Source organism: Anas acuta, chromosome 6 (genome assembly GCF_963932015.1).
Source record: "Anas acuta chromosome 6, bAnaAcu1.1, whole genome shotgun sequence".
NCBI lineage: Eukaryota > Metazoa > Chordata > Aves > Anseriformes > Anatidae > Anas > Anas acuta.
The window spans coordinates 23,840,620-23,860,674 of NC_088984.1; the positions used below are offsets into that span (position 1 = coordinate 23,840,620).

The 20,055-nt window shown below is 37.2% G+C and overlaps 1 protein-coding gene across 11 annotated transcripts in view; it reads right to left on the reverse strand.

Annotated features, from left to right (window-relative positions):
- TTN (titin) overlaps positions 1-20,055 on the reverse strand; it is a 243,116-nt gene that overhangs the window by 54,030 nt on the left and 169,031 nt on the right. For all 11 annotated transcript variants that reach the window (XM_068685816.1, XM_068685811.1, XM_068685812.1 and 8 more), the window contains 34 exons: positions 19,495-19,794; positions 19,106-19,402; positions 18,720-19,004; positions 18,335-18,628; positions 17,610-17,909; positions 17,192-17,500; positions 16,910-17,100; positions 16,008-16,437; positions 15,125-15,433; positions 14,575-14,723; positions 14,454-14,486; positions 14,225-14,354; positions 13,814-14,113; positions 13,409-13,726; positions 13,021-13,317; positions 12,613-12,912; positions 11,619-11,933; positions 11,374-11,522; positions 10,335-10,485; positions 9,954-10,235; positions 9,561-9,863; positions 9,169-9,471; positions 8,763-9,044; positions 8,014-8,313; positions 7,620-7,922; positions 7,198-7,506; positions 6,834-7,115; positions 6,293-6,592; positions 5,853-6,146; positions 2,771-5,737; positions 2,343-2,663; positions 1,945-2,229; positions 1,420-1,719; positions 833-1,135 (listed from right to left, as the gene is read on the reverse strand). In XM_068685816.1, the coding sequence (XP_068541917.1) occupies positions 833-1,135; positions 1,420-1,719; positions 1,945-2,229; positions 2,343-2,663; positions 2,771-5,737; positions 5,853-6,146; positions 6,293-6,592; positions 6,834-7,115; positions 7,198-7,506; positions 7,620-7,922; positions 8,014-8,313; positions 8,763-9,044; positions 9,169-9,471; positions 9,561-9,863; positions 9,954-10,235; positions 10,335-10,485; positions 11,374-11,522; positions 11,619-11,933; positions 12,613-12,912; positions 13,021-13,317; positions 13,409-13,726; positions 13,814-14,113; positions 14,225-14,354; positions 14,454-14,486; positions 14,575-14,723; positions 15,125-15,433; positions 16,008-16,437; positions 16,910-17,100; positions 17,192-17,500; positions 17,610-17,909; positions 18,335-18,628; positions 18,720-19,004; positions 19,106-19,402; positions 19,495-19,794 (11,991 nt within the window). The remainder of the gene's footprint in view (positions 1-832; positions 1,136-1,419; positions 1,720-1,944; positions 2,230-2,342; positions 2,664-2,770; positions 5,738-5,852; positions 6,147-6,292; positions 6,593-6,833; positions 7,116-7,197; positions 7,507-7,619; positions 7,923-8,013; positions 8,314-8,762; positions 9,045-9,168; positions 9,472-9,560; positions 9,864-9,953; positions 10,236-10,334; positions 10,486-11,373; positions 11,523-11,618; positions 11,934-12,612; positions 12,913-13,020; positions 13,318-13,408; positions 13,727-13,813; positions 14,114-14,224; positions 14,355-14,453; positions 14,487-14,574; positions 14,724-15,124; positions 15,434-16,007; positions 16,438-16,909; positions 17,101-17,191; positions 17,501-17,609; positions 17,910-18,334; positions 18,629-18,719; positions 19,005-19,105; positions 19,403-19,494; positions 19,795-20,055) is intronic.

Genomic DNA, 20,055 nt, shown 5'->3' on the forward strand with positions numbered 1-20,055 from the left:
TCTCATCCAGATTATAAGAGAATATTTTTAAGTTTGGATCACCTTCCTGCACACATAATTTCCATGTGTATGTGGAATTTGTCATTGCTAACCTACTGGACATACAGGTTCCTGCTGACTTTCTACAAGAGAGACATGAAAGAAGAGAAAAGAAAGACTGGAATTCTCACTGAATTAAACCCATTTCTGCAACCTCTTTTTACTACCTTTGAATTATTCAACTAGAGCCCCTTCTCCCACTTCTGCACAAATTTTTTCCAATTTATAGCAAAAGATGCCTGGCTATATGCTTAGTGTACTTTTCTTCCTGCCACTGGCTGTTTCAGTCTCTTGCTCCTGTACCTATTTCCACGTCACGGACGAAGAAGGCTGTTCTTACCTGTCCCAGACTCCTGCATCTTCCTGTGCCTCAGGGCCTCCCCACTTCATCCTTGGTACCTTTAGCTTTACATCCTCAACTGACTCTACAATATAAGCACTTTATTTTCTCTTGTCTTAAAACAACGCCCACTTCTGAGCCCACTTATCTCTCAAACTACTGTTCTGTTTTTCTCTTCCATTTTTAGTTAATTAGATGTATTGATTATTTCTCCTTATCTCTCATCTTCTGGTTCAAACTGAAACCACACCCACAAAATTCTTTAACAATTCTCAATTAGTATTCAAGCATCATCTTTTCTGAGCTGTCAAAATATTCAGTACAGTTAACCATAATCCTCCAGATGACTTCATAAAGTATTTGACTTTCTGGGTCTCAGTCTAAGAACAAGAATGGTTGTTCATTTCATTATTAAAGAGAATATTGCAACATGGGTAGTATTTAAGTACTTACTGAGTTGTTCCTTAATTTCAAATATTCCTTCAGTTTCTCTTGGCAAACTTACTCCTACAGCATTTCGAGCTGCCACTCTAAACTTGTACTTCTTTCCTTCTTTCAGACCAGCTACAACAATGGAGAGATCTTTGACAATTGAATATTCTGTCCAGCGATCTGCTGGTTGGTCATCTTCTTTGTAGCTTACAATGTACCCATCAACTTTAGAGCCTCCATCACGCAGTGGTGGCAGCCAGCCTAAAGTGGCACTGTTCTTTGTAATTTCAGTAACTTCAAGTTTTCTTGGTGGATCAGGTTCACCTTTTGTGGATGGGGAGAAGGAAAGGAAACATTAAACACTGAATTACCATGAATTTCTGAAATACTGGATACTACCTATGCTAAGTCAACAACGACAATACAGAAAAGAGGAAAAATTTGAATGACTGCAAAGGTACTATATTCACAGATTGTGTTATATGAAAGTAACTGACACAAATACTTATGCTTGTTGCAAAGTCCTGTTTAGAAACAATTGCTTTCATAAATGCAAAATCTTACTTAAATTTGAGAAAATGATAAAATGTGCATAAAGGCATACTTACATAGGGGATCTGTTGCTAAGACTGGTTTTGGTATGTCACTTGGAACCCCTGACCCGTATTCATTTACTGCTGTTACTCTAAAGAAATATTCATTTCCAGGTACAAGATTAGCAATTTGGAAACTAGTTTTCTTTAGTTCTGCAGTGACTGTTCCCCAGGTCTTCCTGTCAGCCTCACGTTTCTGCAGGATGTAATGAGTCACTGGGCTACCACCATCATTCTCTGGAGGTGCCCATGAAAGATGGCATGACATCTTGGTGACATCTGAAGCCTTGAAGTCTGCTACAGGTCCAGGAGTATCTATAAAGGAATTTCAATTTATGTTAGTCTTTTCTTCTTTAATAAATTAAAATTAAAGGGAGTTAATAGGCTCTTAGACAGGGGGAGGTAGCACTAGTTGATACATTTGTACTCTAAAATTATAGCATTAGGGGAAATAAAGATTTTTGTGTAGAACATACAATATAATTAAAACAATGTGAAAAGTTAAAACAATGTCTACATGTAGTTCTCTCAGATACTCACCCAGAACTCTGACGTTCACAAACACAGCCTTTTCCCCAGCTGCATTAACAAGTGTCAATGAATATTTGCCTGAGTCATCACGTGTTGAATTAGGGATGACACAGAAGGCCATAGTGTCAACTAGATCAACTTGTCCTTTTCTGATAACGTTATCAACACCCATTCTCCGCCAGGTGACTTTTGGTGCTGGGCGACCCCTAATAATAGCAAAAAGTCTAATAGGGCAACCTGCCCTGACTGTGACCAACTTTCTCATGCTTGCATCCAATTCAATTTCAGGAGGTTCTGAAAGACAATTTCACAGAAATAAAATGCAAAGTTTAGTACATGAAATAAAGGAAAAACAGAGCAAATAAAGTGTATGTGCAAGTACTCATGAAGAAGATGGGAAAAATTACCAAGTATTTCTTTGGGAGACACAGCTTCTTTCAGCTCAGCTGGCCGGCCAAGGCCAACCTGGTTTTGGGCAGAAACTCTGAACTCATATAACTGGTTCTCATCCAGGCTAGTGGCTGTGAATTCTGTATGAATAACTTGGGCAGCAACATTGCATCGTTTCCATCCTGCTTCAGGATCAGCACCTTCCACTTTTGGTCTAATTTCCACAACATATCCAATAATTGGAGCACCACCATCATACACTGGTTTTCCCCAGCCAAGGGTTATGGAACTCTTTGTGCTATCAACCACCCTCAGGTTTGTGGGAGGACCAGGTGGTTCTGAAAGACAATAGAAGTTACAGATAAGAAAATAGTTATGCAATTTAACAATCTGTTAACATTAAAATCAATCAAACAAGCAACAGTAGTATACAGTAGTACGATACCTATTGGGTCTTTTGCTACTACTGGTCTTGATGGTAAGCTTGGTTCTCCAAGTCCAACCTCATTTTCAGCGCTGACGCGGAACTGGTATTCGTGACCAGGGATGAGATTAGTAACCTTCTTTCGCCTCTCAGGGATTGCAGTTTTAGTAACGGGAACCCATCTTAATGATCGTTTCTCTTTCTTCTCTAAGATGTATCCTGTAATTGACTTGCCACCATCATATTCTGGTGGATTCCAAACTACAGTCATCTCTTCCTTATTAAATCTTGTGACCTCTGGAGGGTCAGGGCGTCCAGGTCTATCGTATTTAGTTTTTGCAATAATTGGCTGTGTTTCTGTTGGTGGACCAGTGCCCATCTTATTCTCTGCACGAACTCTGAATATATATTCATTACCTTCAATGAGACGTGTCACATTTGCATAGTTTGTTAGGACAGAGGAAGAGTATGTAGACCAAACCATACGCTTGCTTTCACATTTTTCTAGGATGTAGTTTTGTATTTCACAACCGCCATCGTCCTCTGGAGGTTCCCAGGTAACAGTACATCTATCACTCGAAATGTCAGTGACTTTCAAATTTCTTACAGGACCTGGTTTATCCAAAACAATAACAGTAGCATATGCCACAAAACTACCAGCTGTGTTAGACGCAGTAATCACATACTTCCCACCATCACTGCGCCTGGATTTTGTGAGAACAAACTTAGATGTGTCAGAAGTTGTTTCAATACTGATTCTTGGAGATCTGGTAAGGTCTGTAGCATCTTTGTCTTTTGTCCATACAACTTCAGGCTGTGGTTTTCCTCTGACTCCAGCCTCAATTCTAATTGGATCACCTGCTTTCACAGTTAACACCCCACTTAACTTCAAGTCTAACACTGGTTTCTGCAGATCTTCCTTCACAGTGACTTCTTCGGTTTTTACCCAGTCACTTTCACCTGCCTCATTCTTGGTTTGAACTCTGAATTGGTAGATCTTATTTTCAACACATTTATCTACCATGTAGTGTGTTTCCTTAATGCTGCCTTTGTGAACCCTTTCCCATTCATCTGAATCTTTCAGTTTTCTCTCCACATGATAACTTAAGTTAGGGCTTCCACCATCATAATCAGGCCTTCTCCATTTCAGATATACAAACGTCTTTCCTTTCTCTGCAATGTGAAGATTTTCTGGCTCTCCAGGCTTGTCAATAGGATTTATGGCAAGGATGGGAGTTTTGGTCTCAATGCAAGGACCTGGACCTATTTTGTTTTCTGCACAAACTCTGAAGAAATATTCACGGTTCTCTATAAGATTTGCCTTCACTAACCGTTTAGTGATATCAGAAGACACAATTGACCATCCCCTCTGGTTTGGTTGACGGTACTCTACTATATAATTTGTAATTTCTGAGCCACCATTATCCACTGGACTTTCCCAAGCAATCATGCAAGAATCTTTTGTGACATAGCTTATTTTCAGGTTCTGACATGGTCCAGGTCTGTCAAGTACATTAACAATGGCAAAAGCTTGAGCATGGCCACAGCTGTTCTTAGCTGCTATTATATATTTGCCATGATCGGATCTTTTGGCTTCTTTCACTTGCAGTTCAACATTAGGTAGATCATGGGCTATTTCAACACGCTTTTCTTGGACCAGTACTTTTCCATCCTTAGACCATGTTATTTCAGGATCTGGCCTGCCTTTTACTTTACCAGTAATACGGATTGTTTGACCTACTCGGACAGTAATTAAGTCTCGACAAGTCACATCTAGGTTTACTTCTGGAGGAGAAAGAATATCCTTTGCAAGTACAGTTTCTGCCAGTTCTCGTGGTTCTCCCTCTCCCACAATATTGACAGCTTTTATTCGGAATTTATATTCATTTCCTTCTATTAATCCAGGTACTCTAAAGGCACATTGTCGAATGAGTTCATCTTTGTTAATCCTATTCCACTGTGTAGTTCCAGTTTTCTGACATTCCACAATATATCCCAGAATTGGGCTGCCACCATCTTTGAGGGGCTTTGTCCATACAAGATCAGCTGTTTCTTTGGTTTTGTCTTTTAATTTTGGGTTAATGGGTGGTCCAGGAGGAGTGATAGGACGTGATGCTTTTATTGGATCAGAGCTTGGGGATGGTTTACTTAAGCCCACCATGTTTTCTGCAAAAACTCTGAATTCATATGTGTTGCCTTCAAAGAGACCAGTGACTCTGTATTTCATATCAAGTATTGGAGTCTTATTGACACGCACCCATTTACCAGATGCTTCCCGACGTTCGAGTACGTAACCAGTTATTGGAGTTCCACCGTCAGACTTTGGTAGGGTCCAAGACACTGTTGCAGCATTTTCTGTAATATCATAAACCGTAGGTTTACCAGGTGGGGATGGTGGATCAAACATATGTTTAGCAACTGTTGGTTCTGAATCAAGAGGTGCACCTATGCCTATCTTATTTTCTGCCCGAACACGGAAAATATATTCACAGCCTTTCTGTAGTCGTGGAATCTTAATTTTTGTGTGACTTGTTCCAGAGCTAACCACTCCCCAAGTTTCTTTCTTTGATTGACGCTTCTCAACAATATAGTTTATTATAGGGCTTCCACCGTCATCTTTAGGAGGACGCCAAGAAATAACCATATGTTCTGGTGTTACTTCAAGAATATTAATAGGACCCGTTGGTGGGCCAGGGACATCCAAAACTGTAAGATGTAGAGCAACAGTTTTGCTGCCAGCTGAATTAGATACTGTGAGTAGATATTCTCCTGTGTCTTTTCTTACACAGTCTTTGATGGTAAGCACAGTTGAATAATTATCGGTCTCAATCTTATGTCTGCCTTCTGTTTTAATTTCAATGTCATCAGTAACCCATTTTGCAGTTGGAACTGGAACACCTCTCATAATTGCAGGAAGTCTCACTGTGGTACCAGCTTTAACAACAAGACCTTCAATTAACTTCACATCTAGTTCCACAGATGGCGGTACTGAAATTAGAAAAACAAACAAACAAACAAACACAGAAATTACGTTATACTTTTCAGAGAGAATACTTAAAGGAGAGAAAGAATCGGTGAAACAACATGAAAAACTAAAAATTACCTAGTTTTTCTTGACATTCTATTGGTATAGTTGTATCTGGAAGGCTAAGACCAATAATATTCTGAGCCTTCACACGGAATTTGTATATTTTTCCTTTTTGTAAGCCTGTAACAACACAGTCTAGCATGGGGACTGTCTGGAACTTTGTCCACTCATCTGCACCATCTTCCTGATATTCCACCAAATATCCAGTTATCTCAGCACCACCATCACGATCTGGTCGATTCCAAACAAGGGAAACTTCAGTCTTGTCAACATCTACATGATGTAGATTCTTTGGTGGCCCTGGAGGATCTTTTAAAATACAAAAAACAAACAAGTTACTAGATGGCCAATATATAGTAACAGCATACCATGTTCATATTAGTACCAACAAAATCATTTCAAAAATTACCAAGAGCAATATGAACAGATGAATAACACAGCTGAATAACACTTACGCAATGGATCTATAGCTTTAATTGGCTTGAGCGTTTCCACGTATGGTCCTCTACCAAACTGATTCTCAGCAGCAACTCGGAAGAGATATTGAGTGCCTTCCATCAGATATTTAGCCATGTGACTACGTTTCTTGGAGGATGATGAGATGGGTACCCACTGTGCAGAAGCTACATCTTTCCTTTCCACCACATAGTTGGTAATGACAGAACCACCATCATCTTCTGGTTCCTTCCAAGTGAGGTAGCAAGAATCACTTCTAACTTCACTGATTTGAAGATTTCTAGGTGGACCAGGCTTATCTAATATTGCCAAAAACAAATCTGTTACTTATTTGATAATCAAAGCATTAAAAAAATAGACAACAAACAACTAGTAAACCTCAAGAGAAAAAGTATTTCCTATAAGCTTCAGTTTTCCTCCCTACTGAGTATTTTGTAATTTCTTATATCTTAATTTACTGATATTTTCCTGACATTCCTTTCTTAATCTCTAAGTAAAGAATAAAAAGAAGCAGTACAAAAGGAACATCAAAAATATTACCTAAGACAACAACTTTTACTGAAACGGTCTTTGAGCCAGCTGGATTCTCAACTGTCAGGGAGTAAATTCCACCATCTTCATGGACAGTGTTACGAATTTCAAGTTTACTGCCAACTCCTGTAATCTCAATATCAGCTTTCGGTGAGACCTCACGATCTTCTTTCTTCCAAGAAACTTTTGGGAATGGAACACCTTTAATAACAGCACTAAGTCTCAGGGTATCTCCAGCTTTTACATGCTGTTCTCGGGCCATATTAGCATCCAGTATCAGCTCGGGAGGTTCTGGAATCAAAATTATATTTTTTTATAAAACGAGAAAAAAAAAATTCTTAAGTAAACTTATGTGAGATTTTATTATACTCACCAAGTCTGTCCTTTACTTCTACTGGATCAGGAACATAGGCTGGTTCAGATTCACCTGCTGCATTGACTGCCTTGACCCTGAATTTATAGGTCAAACCTTCAGTAAGTCCCGTGACTTTGTATTTTGTTTCAGGACAAGAATCTGCTGTAAGATTGGCCTTTTTCCATTCTTCATCTCCAACTTTCTGATATTCAACAAGATAGCCAATTATCTTGCCATTACCATCATGGCGTGGTGGTTGCCAAGATAAATCAACTGTATTCTTAGTTTTATCTACTGCTTCTGGATTAACAGGTGGACTTGGTTTAACTGTTAAAAAATTAACAAAAAAAAAAAGGAAAAAAGAAAACCATTAATATAGATTTCTAACTAAAATCAAGATGTATTAAAAATTCAATGAGAAATAAGATTTAATACTTTACCAATTGGATCTCTAGCGAAAATTGGCTTTGATGGTGGACTAGGATCACCAATGCCAATTTCATTTTCTGCTGAAACACGGAATTCATATTCACAGCCTTCAAGGAGGTCAGGTACTTTGAACTGAGTACTGGGGAAAATTGGGTCTTTGGTAACTCTGACCCATCTAGTTGCCATTGTTTCCTTCTTTTCTACAATATAGTTTGTTATTGGCTTGCCTCCATCATATGGTTTGTTCCAAACCACCACTGCAGAGTCTTTTGTAACATCCTTAATGATTGGTTGCTCAGGTGCATCTGGAACATCTAGAAATAAACAACCAAATAAGAATTCATGAGCACAACAAACAGGTTAAAGATTAAAGTATCAAATTAAGATAGCAAATGAGTGACATACTGAAACGGTCTTTGGCTTTCATCTCATCAGAGATGAGAGGATCACTTATGCCATATAGATTTTCAGCATAAATTCGAATTTGATATTCTCTTCCTTCAAGCAGCTTAGGAATTTTGCATGTTGTCTTAACCATGGCAGATGTAACTGGCATCCACAGATCCCTGTGTGCATCCTTCTTCTCAACAATGTAATTTGTAATTTCACTACCTCCATCATCTAGTGGAGGTTTCCAGGAAACTATCATATGATCTTTATGAACTTCATCAAATATAACTGGGCCCACTGGAGGTGATGGTCGATCTGTTTAAGAAAAAAAATAAATAAATCATACCTATGATTTTATAAGGACTTCAAATAATGATGTAGATTAAAATAGTGTCAATATAGTAAATATAAAATGAAAACAGAAACCTGGGATCATATTCTTAATAAGAAGTCAAACCCTCAAGACTACTTTTCTTTAAAACTTGTTTGACTCACTGGACCTTATTCCTCAATGCGTATAAAGGTATTTGATGACTATCATTTTCTACTGACATTCTTTAAATGCATGTAAAAATATTAACTTATTCATATTGAATAAACTAAGAGTTAACTATGAACTCAAAATCAGTAAATAGTATTTCAGTAAAATAAGGTTGCAATACATCAAAATATTGTAATAAAGGATGCATTAACATTTTACAAATTCAATGAATTCTAATCACTATAAAACATCAAAGACAATACTATTGATCAGGAAAACCTACCAACAACATTAACTTGACAAAATCCTTTTCTTGATCCTGTGCTGTTCTCTACAGTAACACAATATTTGCCTGAGTCTTCACGGACAGATTTTAGTATCCCCAAGCAAAGAGTTGTAGGAGTTGTCTTGATCTTTGTACGGTCATCTTCGTTCACAACAGTATCATCCTTTAGCCAAGTAACTTTCGGTGTAGGCTTTCCTGAGTAACGTCCAGTCAGGCTAAATGCTTCACCAACCCGAACAATAAGCTTGTCTCTGAAGTCAAGGTCAAGTGATGGGGGAGCTGAAAAATGAAATTAAAAAAACACAGTTTCCACTATTGTCAACAATATTAATAAGAACAAAATAAGAAATCATTAAGCATGATAACTGTTTTCAAAAAAAAAAAAAAAAGGAAATATACATACCGATTTCATCTTTGCATGTGATTGGTTTTGTGCAAAATGATGGCTTGCCTTGCCCCACAATATTGCAAGCACTCACACGATATTCATAGGTGTCACCCTCTTTTAAGCCTTCTATAGTATATTTCCTATCAAGCATTTTCTCTTTTGTAACTTTGTGGAATTTCTCTTTTCCAATGAGACGACTCTCTAAAACATACATGGTGATATCTGATCCTCCATTATATTTTGGAGGGTTCCAAGTTAATGTAACAGAGTTCTTGGTAACTGCTTTTACCTCCAGGTCTTCTGGACGGTCAGGAACAGCTGTGAACAAATATAAAGATACGTTAAATACATTTTTTTCTGCAGATTTGTCTCATATGACAATAATCTATACTGTCAAATGTACTTACTTATTGGATCTCTAATGACAATCTCTTTTGTTGTCTCCGTGAATGGACCCATGCCAATTATATTCTCAGCTGCAATTCGGAAAAAGTAGGCTTTCCCTTCAGTCAGCCCCTGAACAGTAGCATTCTGTCTTGTAACTGTATAGCTTACAGGAGTCCAAGCTCTATGGTCAGATTCACGTTTTTCAATTATATAGTTGGTAATAGGAGAACCACCGTCATCTTCTGGAGTAAACCATGTCAATTTACAAGAATCATTGGTTAGGTTCTCAGTAAGGAATGGCATGCCAACAGGGCCTGGCACATCTGAAAGCAAAGAAGAAATGAAGTATTTAAGTATACATACTGAATGTTATGAAATTTAACTTGTTCACAAGAAGTGGAATTGCTTTTTACCTAGCACATCAACAATAATGGTCTTCTTCCGCTCACCACCTGCATTTTTAGCCAGAAGAGTGTATACACCCTGATGGCTCCTTTTGCAATTCTTGATGACTAAAGAAGAACTAATAGCTGTTTCTTCAATTTTAGCTTCTTCAGGTAAAGCTTGGTCATCTCTGCTCCAAGTCACTGTTGGGGCTGGTTTTCCTGAGACATATGCTATAATCCGAATTACACCTCCAGCATGAACAACAATTCTGTCCCTGACACTTGCATCCAAATTAATATCAGGAGCCACTGCAGGAGGCAAGAAAAAAAATCAGTGGTTTTTATTCTCATTTTGAGAAAATGTAACTAAAAATGTAAATGTAAATGATAAAAATGTAAATGTAATACCAATTCTGTCCTTCATTTCAATAATGTCTGTAACTTCTCCAGGCTCCCCGATGCCAGCAGCATTCACTGCCCTAACTCTAAATTTGTAAAAACATCCTTCTTTTAATCCTGCCACAACAAACTTGGTTCCTCTAACTTCTTTATCTTTTACCTGGAAGAAATATTATAAAATCAGCCACCATCAAAGTATCATCAAATTCTTTGTGATGTTTGAAACAGATGAGATTTTTTTTTTCATTTATAAGCACAAGACAGTATTAAGCATACAGTGATCTAGCTCATATGTAAGTCTTCAGAAACTGCAAAGAAATACAGGACATACAAACTATTGTTCTGAAGACTGACACTTTTGGTACTTTTAACAAACAAGAAGGTTACAGAAATTACAATAGTCTGTAGTCTCAGAAGAATTATTTGTCAAATAATTTTATCTAAGTGACTATGGAGGAAAAAGGGAATCCTTTGTTCTTTTATAAACCCCAATATGAAGCCTGTTTTCAAGGACACAGTGTAGAAAATTTAGGTATTACTTTAAATGCAGCCCAGTGTCTATGGAGATACAAAAAAATGGCCATCACTTAAGTTGTCAGAAATGCATTGCTCAAAAAAGTAGGAAAATGTATGGACATAGTAGTTATAAATAATTGGGCACAGATTAAGCCAGTGATAACTTGTTTTTTCTTTTTTTTTTTTTTTTTTTTTTGTATTGTTTTGTTTTTGGTTTGTTTTTATCAAAGATAAATACCTTTACATACCTTTGTCAAATATTTAAACACGGAATTTAAAAACAAATCACAGATTACCTACCTATTTTGTCACATCTTTAAATACAGAAATAAAATCTAAGTTTAGGAAACTACAATGGCACTTATTTGGTCTTATATTTTAAACATATGAAAATAATTATGGTGCAAAAATATGAAGTTTTAGAAAATAACTTGCATAATGAAAATTTGTGAAAATTTATTTTATGGAGGGATTTCATTTGATAAACACACTGAGAGAAGAAATTCAGATTCCGCCATATTTTTCCACCTACCCTTTCCCATTCTTCCTTTCCTTCCTCTTTAAACTCAACGATGTAGCCAGTGATCCTAGAGCCACCATCCTTTAATGGTGGTGTCCATTCCAAGTCTACAGAAGATTTTGTCCAGTCAGTAACTTTTGGGATAGGAGGGCCAGGTGGGGCTGAAAGATATCATTACACAGTTAGAGCATAACAATATACTATATGTTCTCATTTTATTATTTTCAAATTCAAAAATAGGAACCTAAAAACATTACCAATTGGATCTCTAGCAATTGCTGGATCAGATGGCATGCTTGGTGGACCAACACCAGCTGCATTAATAGCTGATACACGGAATTGATATTCAGAGCCTTCAATGAGACCCGTAACTTTGTATGAAACACCCAGTGTCATAGGCTTGATTGGATCACGGTTAACCCTGGTCCATCGCTTTCCAGTAGTCTCTTTGCGCTCCAACCAGTAACCAGTAATAGGTGAGCCACCATCATGTTCTGGTTCTTCCCAGTTTACAGTCATAGAGTCACGTGTTATACTGCTAACTGTTGGCTTCTCACATGGTCCAGGAACAGCTGGGGGAAAAAAAAAGTATACATAGCTTGGAAAAAAATACTACTGGAGAATGAAGACATCTAAGGTACAAAACAATTGTGCAGTCACATGACAGTAATTGCATTAAGTAGTTACTCATCTGCACAAGATGCCTTCCTTTATTCATCTTCCTATCCCTTTTCATGTATGTACACTTCTGTGAAAAAGTATCTTTCTTTCTAATAACAATAGTGAAGAATGAGTTTTCCTTGTCTTCCTTGACCAGTACCTTGTTTCAATGTCTGGCCTGATCTTGATTTTTTTAAAAATTGATTTATCTTAGTCTAACATTCCTTTTACATCAGAGCTACTTAGTTTAATTTCTCTTTCAATATTCAAGGAGGAAATTTTTCAATCTATAAGATCAATAATATCTCAAATACAACAGAATCTGACCTAAATCTTTAAGATAAAACCTTATTTGTATGTTTACACCTTAAAAAAAATAGAAATCATTTTAATTTACAGAAAGAGGAAAAACAGTGTTTTTCCAATATTACACATGCTTTTAAGAACCAAATACTAATGATAAACCTCTTTAATCTTCTCTAGAAAATTTATTTAAGTGAAGAGAGAAAAGTAGTAGTAGTAGTATTTTGCAGACGCTGCACACAGACCAGTGTATGAAGACAACTGACATAATTTGAAATTCCTACTTACTGAAAAGGTTTCTTGCTGTTTCTGGTTCACTGTCCAAAGGTTCTCCAATACCATATTTATTTTGTGCCATAATGCGGAACACGTATTCATGGCCTTCCATCAACTTGGGAATAGTGAATAAGCATTCCTTAGGCTCATTGGTAACTGGTACCCATGTCCTCCTATTTGCTTCTTTTTTCTCAATAACATAATTTGTAATCTTAGAACCACCGTCATCTAATGGTGGAAGCCATGATATTGTCATTTTGTCAGCCAAAATGGATTCAAATTTAATAGGTCCCACTGGAGGTCCAGGACGACCTAAAAGATGAATTTTTATAAAGAAGAATTAATGTCAAATGTGATTCAAATAAAGCATCACATGAATGTTATCAATTTGTGTAACATATAAGAGTTCTTGATACCTACCTAGAACATTTAGTCTCATCTCTTTTGAAGCAGTTCCTAGATTATTTACAGCTGTTATAGTATATAAGCCTGTATCACTTCTGCGAGATTGTTGAATCAATAAAGTGCAAGAATCTTCACCAACAATCTTGTTGACATGTTGGTCATACAGCACTGGTGTTTTGTCATCTGGCTTCTTTGTAGAAGCTTTTAGCCATGTTAATGTAGGGAAGGGTACACCCTTTATCTTAGCCACAATGTTAACATCTGTTCCTTCTTCAACCTCCATAAATTCTTTGAGTTCAATAGATGGTGGGCCTATGATAAAATGTTGGAAAAAATTAACATACAAAAATGCTTCACAACTGTAGAGTGGAATCAGTATTTACTGGTATTAGCTACTACTTACATGTCTGATCTTTGACAATGAGAGGGCCAACAGTGGCTGACGGCCTACTAGGACCTGCTATATTTACAGCCTTGACTCTGAATTCATATTCTCCACCTTCTACAAGATCCTCAACAGTAAACTTTGTTTCCTCTACATCACGTCTGTTGCATTGTTTCCAAGTCTCTTTTACTTCTCCAGTACGATCCCAGCGCAGACATTCAACATTATAATGAGTAACAGGAGCTCCACCATCATTCTTTGGTGGCTTCCATGTCAAGCTCACTGTGTTCTTGGTTACAAGGCCAATCTTTAATTTAATAGGTGGATCAGGAGGATCTTCACAAAGGAAACAGAAATGTGAATAAATACACTGTACAGTACTATTTGGTTTCAAAGAATTCTATTCACCTTGATTTAACTTACGAATTGGATCCCTGGCTGTGGTCCGTTGAATAGTTTCTGCAGGAGGGCCAACACCAAAACGGTTTTCTGCACGTACCCGGAAGAAATATTCTTGGCCAGCTATGAGATCAGGTACAACAAAGGAAGTGCTTCCACAGTTTGCATTGACTTTTGTCCAGGCTTTTCCATCAATAGTTCTTTTTTCTATAACATATCCTCTGATTCTATCTCCACCATCATCGTCTGGCATCTTCCATGAAAGTTTGCAACTACCTCTTGTGATATCACTTACTTTTAGGTCTTTGGGTGGACCTGGGACATCTGTTAAAGTAAAAGCACAATAGAAACAACGTCACATAACTACGTAGAAAAAAACAACCACCAAAAATCTAAAACCTACTATCTGAACATTTCAGTGTGTGTGAACCATACCAAGCACATTGACTCTGATATGTGCAGTTTTTTGTCCTGCTTTGTTTTTTGCTGTAATACTGTATCGTCCAGAATGACTTCTGTTGCACTCAGGAATGATAATCACTGAACGTGTATCAGTTGCTTCCACCTATGCATCACAGAAAGAAAGAGAAGTTATAGACGAACTTTAAATATTTACATTTGAAAGATGTTGCAATACTGAAGTTACAAAAATCATTTACTTTACCTGAGCTTCTTCAGGTACATTATGACCTCCCTCCTATAAATAAAGGGAAAAAGCAAATATGAAGAGGATATACTTACATGTCTAGCAATAGATGAAGAAGAAAGTTTTTTCTTTTACTAACCTTTGCTGCTGTCTTTGCTTTTCCTTCAAACTCCCAAAATGATTTTGGAACTGGACGACCCTTGATAACAGCTGGGATTTTAATTGTTGTGCCAGCACGACAAGAGAGAAAATCCTGTGCTCCAATATCAAGGAAGATTTCTGGCTCCTCTGCAAAAATATTTTAGTACATAAATTTTCAGAGCTACTGAGTAAATTTCTGTCAGCACTTGTCTAAACTCATAGTCACACATGCAGAATGCATGTTTATGTGAAAAAGCTGAGTGCAAAAACCTGGGAAGTATATAAAGAAAGCATTTTTTCTGGGTAGTAATTTCTTCATAAAATACAAAGTACTTCTGTAACATAGCTGCTGGTGCTCATCTGTGTTCTAATGTATCATACTCTCATAAGGACCATCATTACACTTTCCAAAATGTCAGTCTTGTATTACACTCTTGCATAATTATTTGATTGGTTTTGACTCTGCTTGATTGGCATCCCACTCAACAATTCTCAGCAGTGGGTGGCATTTTTTCATAAATACCTAAAATAATTCCCCAAACACTTACCAAGAATATCTTGGACAGGTATTTCAGATGTTGCAGGACTTGGTTCTGATTCTCCAGCAGCATTTACAGCTTTCACCCTAAATCGGTATTTTCTGAGCTCTTTCAAATTGGGAATGACACATTCACAAGTGGGGAAGAGTTTGTCTCCTTCATTCACCTTTTTCCAATCAGTACTACCTTCGTCTTGCATTTCAACAATATATCCTTTTATTGGGCTGCCACCATCCTTCTGTGGAGGCTTCCATGCTAGAGCCACAGATGATTTGGTTTTGTCTTTGACCTCAGGGCAAGATGGTGGACCAGGCACAACTTGTAAAACAAGAGCAAGGAAGCAAAAGTTACCTGAGAGTTAGCATTTACCTATGTATTCCTGAATAGTTTCTAGCAGAACGCAAGCACCTTTTTTTTTTTTTCCCCAGTCATATGTAAAGTGTATAATTCTGTACACTGTGTAATAATTAGTAATTACATACGTATTACTAATATGTAATTAGTAATTACATACATACATAATAATTAGTAATTACATACATACATATATTATTGAAGAATATTTAAGGTAAGAGGCATAAATGTTGAACTCTAACAACAAAGGAAAATAATTATGTAAAAATCTGATTCTGAATTCAGGTATATTTGGCAATATTTGCACAGATATAATCACAGTTTAATGTACGTAAAAGACATGTAAGAAAGTAAAATTAGCTAATTATCTTTAAAACAGTGAAAAACAGCAAAATAGGCAACTATTTTGCATCAACAACATCTTTTTGGTTTAAGGAAAACAATGCATTTGATTAACTGCACTAAATTCAACATTTAGCACATTGTGGTTCTAGTGTGATACAGTTGTTAAAAGTAGACATACAAATTATAGACTTACATATGGGATCTGCTGCTAAAGCAGGATCTGATGGTTCACTGGGAGGGCCAATTCCAGCAAGGTTTTCAGCCATAACTCTGAACTGGTATTCCACACCTTCAGCCAGACGAAGCACGTTGTACTCTAGACCTTTTACTGATGGTTTTGTTACTGGAGCCCTGTTAACACGTGACCAGTAAACACCTCCCACCTCTCTCTTTTCCAGCCAATAACCAGTTATTGGGCTGCCACCGTTGTCCAAAGGAGGCTCCCATGTCACCAGCATTGATGATCTAGTGCGATCTAAAATTTTTGGCTTTCCGGGAGGTCCAGGAAGGCCGTAAGGATCCTTAATAACAACTTTTTCTGAGAGGCATTCATCACTTATTCCATATTTGTTTACAGCCCGGACTCTAAATTGATACTTTTCATTTGTTGCAAGATTCCACACCTGAAAAATAAGATTTCAGTCAATATGCGTCTATATTCAGAATAAGTTTATTTGTAGTTATTTAGGGGGTTTGGCTTTACATTATATCTTGTAATACTATTGATATACTTTTGCATATGTAGCTATGTAGCCGCATGCCATGCCCTGGGTATATTTTTATTCGCGTTCATAGGACCAAATATAAATAAAAACATCACCAGGTTTCTCTTTGCATTTGGTAAAGCTGCAAGTAAGACTGAAAAACTGAAAAGAAGATGTCATTCAAACTCAGCTAAGATTAAACAGCAAAAAGGAACAACTTATTTTGTTTTGTCACATGAGGAAAATACATCCACATAGATAGGCAACATGCATCCAGTAATTATGGACTCTAACATACGTATCTATGCAAGTAGCAGTTTTCATTTAGTGTGAATTATTGTCATTTTTTAAAGCAAACTGACGTACATAATAAAAATATTTTATAAATTACCCCAAATCTTCTCTCAACAGCACTTTTGGAGACTTCTTCCCACTCAGATTTCTTTCTACTAGCATCACGTTTCTCAATAATATAATGGGTAATTTCACTACCACCATTATCAAGAGGTGCATCCCATGTTAAATAGCATGATTCTGCTTTAATATCAGAAACAGCAAGGTTTCTTGGTGGAGAAGGACGATCTGCATGAAAGCAAAAGAACACAGAATTACATTAAGAAAAAGATAAAAACATTTTATTAGCTGTCATTTTATTTAAATGTCATATCCTTACCATACACTTCAACATGCACGTTGCGAAATGCAGTACCAAGACGATTGGAAGCTCGCACAGTGTAAGTGCCTTTATCATCTCTCACTGCTGCAGGCAGAATAAGTTCAGTTTTTGCCTCACTTCTAGATACTTCTTCCTTGGTTATCTTAAGTGCACTGGATGTTTGGTCAATTAAAACTTCGTTCTTGTCCCATTCAATCTTTGGCATTGGCAGTCCTGTCACATCAGCAGGAATATTAACTGGTTCTCCTGCCTTCACTTTGATAGTATCTCCTCTCACAGACAAGCGTAATGTTACAGTTGGAGGCACTGAAAAGCACAAACACACACACAAAGGGACAGAGAAGATTGAGATGAAACAGAAGATGTATTGCAGTTTTTGGAGATATTTGTATAGATCTTTTTAAAGCAGGTATACCTTCATCATCCTGTATAACTACATTGAGAGGCAATGATGGTTCACTCTCTCCAATGGCATTAACAGCTTTGACACGAAACTCATACATATGGAGCTCATCAAGTTTTTCAACAAGAAGTGATGTGGTAGGACAGAGCCTTGTGTTAACTCTTTCATAGTCTTTTGCATCATGTCTCCTCTTCTCAACAATGTATCCCAAGATAGGACTACCACCGTCGCTACGTGGAGGCTTCCAATCAAGTGTAATGGTTGACTTTGTCCTCTCTGTATACATGAACCTCTCAGGTGCTGTTGGAGGACCTATTAACACAGATAAATCATATGGAAAAAACATTGACAATATTAAATAATTTTAAATTATACGAATACAGTAGCTACAATAGCTCTGGCTTTTTAAATCTGCATCTTTCATATGCAAAATATCTGCGTATGGTTATGGATACTAGAAAGTTTCTAATGTATACGGATAAAAAGGCAACAAGAAGCGCTTCAGTAGACACTGGTATTTCACTACATAAAAAGACATAGTAATTTTACAGAACTGTTTTACGGTCTGAGTTAAGTAAATGGTCTGTAAAGGTAGATGTCTTATCCAGGTAGTGAGAAAGAAAATAACACTAACTGTACAGAAAGCAACCCACACAGCATTATTGTTTTATTAACCTGTATCCCTAGAGATTTAAATTATGTAAAAACAACAACAAAAGCATAATTAATCATCTTACCTAACGGATCAACTGCAAGAATGGGTCCTATTTCAACAGGTGGACCAGTACCAAACTTGTTCTTGGCACTGACACGGAATTTATATTCCTGCCCTTCAACTAGACCTGTAATATCGCATTTAGATCTTTCTGTGTCTATAGCTAGTCTCCATGTATGCATTTTGGCATCCTTCCGTTCAACAATAAAGCCTATGATATCACTTCCTCCATCATCTTCAGGATCAGACCAGTTGAGCAAACACATCTTTCTGTTTGTGACCACTGGCTTTAGGTCAAGGACTGGCCCAGGAACATCTGAAAATAAAAATCAAACAAGTAGGATAAAGTGTAAAGATTATTTTACCAAAAGAAATGCTTAGTTGATTTCAGAAAATATTTTTCTCACCAAATACTTCTACTCTTGTTCCTGCGGATTTGGAACCACTACTGTTGGTAGCAGTAATTACGTATCTTCCATGGTCTTTTCTCAGTGCATTCTTAATAGTTAACTCCGATTTTGTACCAACATTTTCAATAACAACTCTATCTTTGTCTAATTCACCCTCCTCGACAGTCCATGCAATGGTGGGAGTAGGACGCCCTGTCACAGTAGCAGGAATTTTAATAGTTTGCCCAGCCATGATCTGAATGCCAGCTTTGACAGAAACATCCAGCTCAACAGTGGGAGGTTCTGCAGAAGACAGAGAAATGGGTAATTCATTAGTTCAAAACAGAGATTCATATACACCTTAAGGAGCTGGACATTTCTTGAAAATATTATAATTGCAATACCTTGAGGTTCTGCAACTGTTACAGGTTCCGTTTCACCAGGTGGTCCTTCACCAGCTGCATTAAGTGCAGTGACACGGAGTTTATAGTCTGCACCTTCTCTGACTTCTTTAACAGTATACTGCCGAACCTTAATGGGTTTCTCTGTGCAGCGTGACCACTCTTTTGTTCCCATTAGTTGTTTGTATACATGGTAACCAGTGATATCTCCACCACCATTATACATAGGAGGTTCCCATTCTAAATCTATAGAAGTTGAGCTTGTATCAGCAACCCTTGGAATGGGTGGGCCAGGTGGCACTATAAAAAAAAAAATGTAAATTGAAGTTAAAGTTTATGAATCCTATTCTGTCATCAGTTTGCTACCATCTTACCATAGGTAAGCTACTTACTTATTGGGTCCTGTGCAGTTTTTGGATCTGATGGTGGACTAAATTTACCAGGGCCAGCTGCATTTTCAGCACATACTCTGAAGATATAGGTTAACCCTTCCAACAGTCCTTCAACTTTGATTTCTAGAGCATTCACAAGGTTCCTGTTGACCCGAGCCCAGTGAGTACTATTAATTTCACGTTTTTCAATCCAATATCCTATGATTGGGCTGCCATTGTCTTTTGGTTCATTCCATTTAACCAACATACTGTTGCTGGTAACATCTTCCACATCAGGCTTATTAGGAGGATCTGGTGGAGCTGAAAAAAAAGTTATAATTTTGTCATCACGGCTGTCTTATTCAGAGCTAAGATAGAACAAAGATATGAGAAATGACCGATTTTAAGTAATCCTTAATTATTTTACTCTCTTTCATAGTAACTTTGATTCCTAACTGCAATCAGTCATCAAGCTTGCACTGGTTCTCTCTTTCAGTAAGAATATTAGTCTATGGAACACAGAATATCAAGGTTAAGATGTTAAGCATTGTAAATGTAAAGTTTTATGACAGCGAATTTTAT